The 9,478-nt window shown below is 40.0% G+C and overlaps 1 protein-coding gene across 1 annotated transcript in view; it reads left to right on the top strand.

Annotated features, from left to right (window-relative positions):
- Positions 1-6,508: 6,508 nt before the first annotated feature.
- Positions 6,509-9,478, top strand: part of LOC114068537 (voltage-dependent calcium channel subunit alpha-2/delta-3-like) — a gene marked incomplete at its 3' end in the record, with an annotated part of 97,142 nt that continues 94,172 nt past the window's right edge. The window contains exons 1-2 of the mRNA XM_027904743.1: positions 6,509-7,421; positions 8,037-8,118. Of these exons, the coding sequence (XP_027760544.1) occupies positions 7,303-7,421; positions 8,037-8,118 (201 nt within the window). The remainder of the gene's footprint in view (positions 7,422-8,036; positions 8,119-9,478) is intronic.

The raw sequence follows: 9,478 nt of genomic DNA, 5'->3' as shown, positions 1-9,478 counted from the left end.
TGGTAAATCTGCTATTCTTCAGCAGGTTAAAGTCATGAGCTTTCCATACTATGTAATGTCAAGCTGTATTATTAAATTGGAAGTATAATTTCACCACTATACACAAACCAGAATTTGAAACCTCAGAGTAAGAGACTACCTTGTTTTTTTCTGTGACAGAGTATTATTTTGTGTGGGGCTGGAATCGTTCATTGTGCCCATGCCCACTTTTTCCCTTGACTCAGGGTATTATAGAAGTGCCTTAATAACAGATTGTTTCATTTGTCTCCAGCAGCAAGGTTTCAACTAATGATCACTAGAACAAGTAACCACTTGCACTGGTGGAAAAAGATGCAGAGAAGTTTCACTGAAGAAGTGAAACTTGATTTGCATAAAGTAGCAAGTCTTAAGTAGTTTTTATCAGATTGCTATTGGGACTTTAGGACAATTAATGAATTGCCTACATTATTCTTGAAGTTAAATCAATTTCAAACTCTGAAAAGTTAAGAAATTTGCTTAGTGCTTCCTACTATTGTTTAGACTTAATGAAACCTGTTTGTCTTTTGATAATTCTTGGCGGCTTTTCCTCTGCAATTGTGGTCAGATATTTAAGTGAAATATTCTCACAGGACACTTTTTATCATGTTGATATATATTATTTTTCTTTATGCAAAAATTTAATGGAGTTCATTACCATGGTGTTACTTTTTAATCCATGCTATTTCCAGTAGCCTTTTGAGATGACTTTGATTTTTAGAATCAGTCAATGTTCACAATAAGTGAACAAGGCTCAACAAAGTGATAGAGTGGAGGTGGATCACAGGTTGGCAACTGCTGCCATAGAGTCATACAAAATTAATTTTCTGTAACATCAATAAGTAGCACTCTGTTGACTACGCTGCCAGTTTCTTGATCTGGTATTCAGGACTTCATGAAAGTCACGTTCCCACCACAAAATTTGTACTTGTGATGCAGGAATTAATTGGAGAGTGACAGAATTATAGACCTCTGAAGTAGCTTCTGGCTTTATGTAATTACTCGGCATAGCACTGTTTCTTGGATCAAAAGCCACGTTATATTTTTCAACTTGGCAATAAGGATGTTATTTTGAAAATAATTAAATGCTGGTCTAAAGTTTGCAGGTTGCTTTCAGCTGAGTGGTTGGAAGCTTAACCTCCCTGATGACAGTGGGTCAATAGATGACACTTCATCTCCCGCTGCAAAAGGCACTCTTCAGAAAGTGGCTACTCAGGGACAACTTTTCCTTCCTGACCCTTCAATAACATCACTTTTGGTACCCAGTATTTACGTGTCGCTAATCATGCCAAGATCTGAAGTAAAAGCAATGTGTTTCCTAAACTTTGAAGTCTGCACTTAGGGCTTTGATAAGGGTCCCTTAAAGTGGCTCTGAGGAATTTACATGGTTTGAGTGAACATTTGCAGGCCATTATAAATGTATCTAGTGGCTCATTCTAGTGTGTAGACAGGAATAGATTAGCACTTAAATATGTTGTGACCTCTAGTCTTCATTTTTTATCTTCAGGGAAAGAATGCTAGGTAGGCTTGTTTCCATAGCATTTTGTCATTATATTAGAGCTCTTAATTACAGTTTCTCATTTTTAAGTCCTATCTTTAGTTTTCAAGGACTTTGAATGCATTTGAAAGCATTAACATTTGCAACCTAGTACTAACTTTGGTAGTAAAAAGGTAATTTATTTGCTTAGAGAAGAGATCATTTCCTAGCATGAAACACTCAAAAGAAACCAAATGCAGACTTTGTCTTAATAGTTGAAAATTCAAAATAAATGAAGCTTATGTAAAATGGCACTAACAGACTAGAGCTACAGTGGACTGCTGAAATTGGATTTGGTTAGCTATAAACATAATTAGCTTAAAGCATTCTAGCTTGCCATGCAGTGTGAGCTCTCATAGGCTGGGATGTGATAATGCTTTGCTCTTTTGCATTTTAACTCCTTGTGGAGATGTGGAAGCCAGCTGATTGTAGGCTTTGTAGAAGCTAAATTAACCACGGGTTCCTTGGGGGTTTATGGCAAACTGTGAGGTTTATTTGGTGTTGAAGTGTGCTAAAGATAACGTGACAGTAACCTAAAATGCTGCACTCACATCCTCCCAATTCTGAGTGCATACAGTATTTTTAAAAACCTTCAGAAACGTAGGTCGTAAATGCCCTTAATATTCTCATGAATGAAATATTAACCCGAACAGTATATACAAACAAGATGATAATATTGTAAAGTTGCATACAAAATACTGATGTGGATTGAATTTTTGTAGCATTTTTATTTCCACAAGACAATAGCTCATGCCCATTATGTGGAATTGTGTTCATTTAATCCAGTGAGTAATGCTACTTGACCTCAATCTTTGTCGTAAGTGGGTTGGAATCGGTCAATAAGTAGGCATTTCCACACCAGTGAAACACTTAGGTTTATACACATGGGACCTTCATAAATTCTAAGAATATACGTACAGATGTTAAGTCTCTATAGAATAGACCTAATGTACAGTCTCTTCCTCAGATGTACAGATCGCTCGAGACAAGTAAGCCTGTGTTCTCACAGCATGCAAACACTGCCTGATGAATCCTTCCACCGCTGGGTTGTTTCCAAATAATAAATTCAGAACCTTCAGCTTTTGCCTTTCATCTGACAATCTCAAGCTTTGCAAAGCTGAGATGATTTTTGTTATCCCTCTGCTTCTCCTGTTTCCATTTTCCATGTGTAAGTGTATGGTGAAACATTATATTTGCAGTGAAGTAAGGGAAAGTTGCATACAGGACATTCTATTAAATTGTTCATTGCACGCAGTGGCTAAATTCTTTCACTTCCTCCTTTTTACCCTCCCAGTGCCTTTCTTTAAGGGAGAATTTTTCAAGAGAGGTATTTCAGAAAAGGACAAAGGGGGAGAAGGACCATTTTTAATCTCTTAACCACTCCCCTCCCCCCAAAAAAAGTCATTATGGAGAATACATTTGAGGATTATAATCTTGTTATTTAGAATTGCAGAGGAATACAGTACGTAGTAAGTATTAACACGACATCATGCAGAGTAGTTAGAACTCTATTTTTGCAGTAACTGAGTCTTCTAACATATATGGAATAGAGATAAACTGGTGTATTTCCTTTCTTGTATTCTTTTTAAAAAATTAATTTCCAGTAGAGGTGGCTTACATCTTCAGCAAGGCTTTTAGTACTTTAGCCTTCTGTGTTTATTACTTCTGTTTAGAAATCATTGTAGATAAGCATCTGAAAAAAGAAATACAATAAACATTTGTGTTAATTATATCATTTCCTCCTACTCTTCTCCCCTTCACCATATGTTCTTTTCTCTCTATGCCTCTCGACTGACTTTTATTAGGGCTTGATACGTGTCTAATCACACACCTCAAAGTATGCTCTGATGATGCAAATGTGCCCCTGTTTCTGCACTCTTTTAAAAGTGTCAATATATCTGAGGTAGACAGAGAAAAGAACAATGGGATTAATTCAGCAGGTAGTTACTACGTGCATTTCCCTAAGTCTGTGTTCCCTACTTCAGCCTTTGTGTCAAAGGCTTTGTGTCTCATATTACCCCTTGCCCTGGAATTTTTTTTTTGTTTGTGGGTATTTTTTGGTGTTTGGGGTGGCTTGGTTTGTTTGATTTTTTTGTTTGTTTGTTTCCCCTTCCCCCTCCACACCAAATCCCTTGGTTATTTTCCCAAATGCCATCCTCTCTGAAAAACCTTTGGGAATTCATCAGGTTTCTCTGACCATATCTATGACTTTCTATTATAGCATTGATTCATATGTCCAAATTTTATTTCTGCTTTCAAGGGGAAAACAGCTTCTTTCATTATCTGTGAGACACTAAAATGCACCATTGTGCTTGATCATCAAAGACAGTAGGAAATTAGATGCCATTTTTTTCCCTTAAAAATGGGGGACCAGGAGCAGGGCAATCCAACTTCATACACTTGTATCTGGAGCTCTGCTTCTGAAATCATTGGCACGTAAGTAATTTACCTGAACTTACTGCTAAGATGCACTTTGGTTTCAGAATGCAAATTTGCTTTGAGCATAAGCACTTTCCTTCTCTGGCCAGTTATCTGTACATACATTTTTTTAGTGGGATCAGCCATAATTTCAGATTTAGCAGTTATCTATAACAGCATAAGGTCACGATAGAAATGCTACACTACTTCCAAAAGATAAATTCATTACTATGCTGCTTTGAAACTTTGCTTTCTGCTGCTTTTGCTCCTGGACCTCGCAAGGCTGTACCAAGGCTGCTCTATCCCCAGTATAAAGGATTCAAACCCTTCAGCAGAACTTACCATTTGTTTTTATTATGTTTTCCTTGGTTCTTCCTTACGAAAACCCACTTAGGGAAAGTTTCTGCGTCCTGGTGAGAACAGTGTGGGGGAAATGCTGACAATAATTTTGAACTGTCTGTCAAGACTGCAGTGATCTGCATACCAGGAACAGTCAGCAGTGGTCAGGCCGGGATGCAGTAGTGTAACAGAGTGTGGTGTCACTTCCAGTGGTTTGTGTGTGTTATGCTACAGCCTCGTTTTCTATTTACTGAATTATCAAGAAGAACTGATTTGCTGCACGGGCATAACCACCGTGCATTAAGGAAAGATGCTGAATGCACTCGATGGTATAGTGCACACAAACATTTGTTAACACAAAAGAAGGTCGACGTGCTTGTGCTGTCAAGCAAAAATTTCTTTTTCAAGTGAATTTTTTTCCTTAGACTAGCAAGAATAGTTATAGGATTTCTGCATTAAACAGATGTGAATGTCCAGTTACACACACACCAAATGAATAAATTGTAGATCTACTATCATATTGAATGTATGATAGATGTAAAAAAAGTCAAGGTCTGACTTTATCACCTTTTCTTGCCAATGATTAGTGGGGGGTTTAATACATGTTAAATTTCTCAGGCCTGTTGAATGCAGGCACATTGTGCTTTCAGAAAGTTTCGAGGACTTCCAGTGGTTCTTTTAAAAATGAAACTGTTACTTATCACCAGGGCACTGGGTTGACTTGAAGTAGATAAGGATCTGTGTTAATGTAAAAAGAGTTTGAATCTCTCAAAATGAGCCTTAGAATTTCTTTCCTGTCATTGTTTAGCACGTGGAAAGAGCTAAACAGCACAAGCATTGAGGCAATCCACCGTTCCTGCTTCATTCTTAGCTTGAAAAGGTACTGTTGTTTATGTAATACGTTCAAAGGGGCACGTAATTTAATATATACTGTTAGTCAGCCATGTGCATTTTTACGTTTCTGCCTGTAGGTAAGCTGAACACCTGGTGACATGGCAGCACGTTTAAAACACCGCTGAGAAAATCCTCAGTAACAGCACAGATAACAGGTCTTTGAAAATTGAGTAATACACAAAATAAATATCACTTTTAACAAAATTTTCTGTATTGCCTTTGTATGAAGGTAGTAGTACAGAGAGAAATATGATCTATTTACTGATCCTGGTGGGGATGGCCGGTGGGTGGTAAAAGTTGCTGGGTACTGTGCTACTCTGCTCTATACAGTTCCCGTAAGATAGTCTTTTCTTCTTTAAACTCCTGGTATCTTCTGAGAAATGAGAACGCTTTTGTCAGCCAGGTGTTGAATAGAGGTTTTGATATTTAAAGCAAACTGTTCAATGCTCTTAGAAATGCTAATGTAGGAAAAAATACAGGTACTACATTTTGAGCTTCAAGACAGGAAATGTTAAACAAGACAAGAACGGTATAGAAAGGCAGAATGAATATTCTGAGGTGTTAATTCTAACTACGGAGGGAAGAAACTAGAATTCTGGAGCGGACACTGGAGCTATATTGTATGATGCAAGGATGACTCAGCCCACGCTCAGATCATCTTCAGATCTTGCCACACTTATTTACATTAAAGTTCATTGCTATTTTAAATCTGTGCATTTAGTGGAGAAGAAGGTGAGAAAAAAGCAGAGGGAGAAGAATAAAAGCAAAAGGAGGGAGGGTAGATTTTAAAACGCAGCAACAAAAATACCTGGACCAATCCCTTTGGCTCCCCACACTGCGCTCTCAGTGGAGGAGCTTGTAATCCTATATTTGCTATATCAAGAGGATTCTTCTATGAGCACAAATTAATAATTTATTCATAGGCTAGAGTCAGCCCGCATTGATTTACTTATGCTGCATTTCTTTTCATTCATAAGCCTTCGCTGGTCGGGATCTCTCGGATAGTGACTCGCTGCGGCGCTCCGGCGTGGGAGGAAGCAGCAAAACGTGCCTTTATGCACAAGGACGTGCTGTATATGACTCAATTAAATGTGCGAGCCTGACCTAAACCCGGGGCTCGCTCCGGGAACCCGCCGCTCCCGCTCCTCGGCGATGCTACCTCGGCGGGGACCGCTGCTCTCCTCCCTCCGCCTGCCTGCGCCCTCGGTGCGGCGCCGCGGCCGGGATGCTCCGCGCTCCCGGCAATGCAAGGGCTGAGCTCCGGCCATCCTTCGCCTCTCCGGGCTGTGTGACAGACAGATGCTTGTCATGCAGCGGTGCCCTGCCTGAATTGGCCGGGTCTCCGGTGGGTGTGCACGGCCCCCACCCCCCGCCCCTGCCAGCCCTGCCGAACCCTCCCTGGCTCAGCCCCCGGCAACGTGCAGCGCTCTCTTCTCGCCTTCCTAGAAGGGCTCAACTACACTTTCAGCTCCTCCAGACTTTCTCCGCTTTTGCCGTACAGAGGCACCCTCCCTCTGGTCCAGCTCCTCCCGTGCCTGCCTCTCTGTCTCCACGCTATCCCGTTAAAAGGCTGCTGCTCCTGCTCCGCTGAACCAATGCACTGGCTGACTTGATCTGGGATGAAGGCTGGAGGTTATCGGCGCGGGAACGGAGAAGAACTCTAGGCAGCTTTCCATTTGCGAAGTGAGCAGTAATTGCAAGAAGACAACCTCCCCAGTTGGAATCAATAGTCTGCTTTCTTGCTGCTAAGGGCACTTTGGAGCAGCAGTAGGTCACTGAAGTAACTTCAGCACACTGCTGACTGCGGAGTTGTAAAGAACTATATGCAAGTGGCTGCAGTAGTGCTGGAAAACGCTTTGCTGTTACCAGGGACACAATAGTTTTCAAGTCATTAGAGCTTTGCTTCTGGTCCGCTCCTTCCATTACACAGAGAGGGTCCTCCTTTGGAGGGATGAGGATGGAGCTGTGATTTTTCTCCAGTGTTGTTCTAGAGGAGGGGACAAGAGAGGGGGAAAGAGGCTGTAGAAGCAAAACCCTACTGCTGCTGAACTCAAGTTCACTTGAATTTCCCCAAATCTTTGCAGGCACAGAGAGGCACAATGCCAGAAAATCTGAATCTTCTTCGGGCTTTTGGGGGGGTTTTCTTTATCTTCTGGACAGCTTTTAACACAGCCTTAGTGGATGTGGTTGGATCGGAGCAGCAGATCCCCTTGTCTGTGTAAGTGCTTTCATGCTATTCCTCTCAGGACCACGTTCAAGGATGAGAACTTGACTGCTCAAGTTCTTATGTTTTCGTATTGCAGATATTTGACTGTTCAGGGCACCTTTGCTCCCCTGTCAGCTGTGTTTAAAGTGAGAGTCTCTAAGGTGCTCAGCACTACTTTGATTTTACTGTAGGAGCAAGTGTTGGTGGAGTATGTGGCCACAGAGTCTTAAGTGCTTGTATTTTCTGAAGATGATGCTGTTAACTCTTTCTCGTGTGGGAATTTATCATTCAGATAAACATTTTGCCATTTTAGCTGCTGCTTTCCTTTCAATGGATGTATGTTATGTTGTGCCAAAGCATGTTTCTGTACAAGTTGATTCCTTAAATTTTAACAGTGTAGGTTGGTAGTTTAATATCAGAGGCCTTACTTTAGCACAGTGTCTAGTTTGTGCTTATACTTGAACAGCTTCACTGATCTTTTGCTGTGCTTGGGTTCCTTAGTGAGCTCACTAATACAAAATTGCTGGGATCCTTCTGAGTGCAGCTGAAGCTGTTACAGTCTGGGTTGCTTTGCTATGACATGTGTATTACATTTCTTCCTGTCTCTTTTTTTTTTTTTCTTCACAGTGTAAAGCTCTGGGCCTCAGCATTTGGTGGAGAGATCAAATCTATTGCAGCCAAATACTCAGGTTCCCAGCTCCTGCAGAAGGTAAGGATTTCTTCAGCTGTAATAAGGAAGATTTTAACAGAGAAAATGGAGGCAGATTTAATTTTTTAAATGACTAGGAAAGCAGTGCTGTACGTGCTTTTGTCCAAGATCTATTTTTGTATTGCATACTAGTCCCTGATGACTCTAACATTGCACTGCACTCTCTGTGGAGTCCTTGGTTAAACTGATATTTTTCTGTTTGGATGACTTTTTTTTTTTTTTTTCATCATTAGAAAGTAAACTCCAACACTTCTGTTTCTTGAAGCCTGACTTCGGTCTGGGTTGTGGGTATTTAATCTGGTTGCTGCATTGTGATGATGATGTTTCTGTGCAGAAACAACTGTTTCTTATGAAAAATATTAACTTCATTCAAGGAGCGGAATTAGTGCATATTGTGTTATTTCCCCCTGTGCTGTGTGTTCACAATTCACTGTAGCAGGGAGAAGGCGACTGCACTGCTGTTTGTCATCCCTGCAGTTTTTACAATCCCATTATTCCCCCAATCATCTCAACCCAGTGCTGGGATGTATTACATCATTACAGATAAGGGGAATGAATGTGGTTATCTTCTTGCTCAGCTGCACAGCTGGGTAATAAGCTGGTGAGGTATTGCAAAAACTTGAGAAATTGGTATAAGTCCACGTAATTGGGGCAGAGGGTAATGAAAAAGCAGATTTGAGTGTTAGGTATATCAAGAACTTTGTCTACTCTAATTTAAATGTGCAACCTATAGTAAAGTTCTGTATTATAGATGATTTATTTTTACCACAGTTGCCAAAAAAATAGGAGACTAAGAGGAATACGGTAAAAATAGGACTGCGATTTTGAGGCATTGAATATGTGATCCTCAAAATGCAATATGTAAATGGAAAATCATTGAGACATTCACTGATTAGAGCACTCAGTCAACACATATATTTCTGCTGATTTTTTGTAGATGTGGTTTTTAAGTCTGAGTAACATTAATTTTATTTTTTGTCTGATTACGAAGGAAATTTTTCCTTGAACTTATAACGTTTATTTTGAAAGGCTTATATATGTGTGAAATTATGTAACAGACAGTATATGTAGCAGCTGAAATAAAAAGCTTATGCTATCGTTTTAACATGTTTAAGGCAACTAACTTAATTGCCAAAGGCATGTGAGTTCCTTAGCAGTATCTGTCTTTCAGAGCTGTGTACCCAGGACTGTAAAATATGAATTTTACTAAGCTAAATATGGAACTATTAACAACAAAAATATTTGAGGTCTCTTACTACCTTTCAAAACCTTTAAATGGCTTCACTTCAGCATGTTGGGCAAATTTTGATTTTATTCTGAAAACCTGGACACAATATTTATTACACTTACAGCTCATGTT

The sequence above is a fragment of the Empidonax traillii genome, unplaced genomic scaffold, assembly GCF_003031625.1.
Source record: "Empidonax traillii isolate 1590-97213 ecotype Southwest subspecies unplaced genomic scaffold, ASM303162v1 scaffold1081:size189616, whole genome shotgun sequence".
Taxonomy (NCBI): domain Eukaryota; kingdom Metazoa; phylum Chordata; class Aves; order Passeriformes; family Tyrannidae; genus Empidonax; species Empidonax traillii.
Note: the sequence above shows the minus strand (reverse complement) of the source record. Positions and strands in the feature narration are given on the sequence as shown.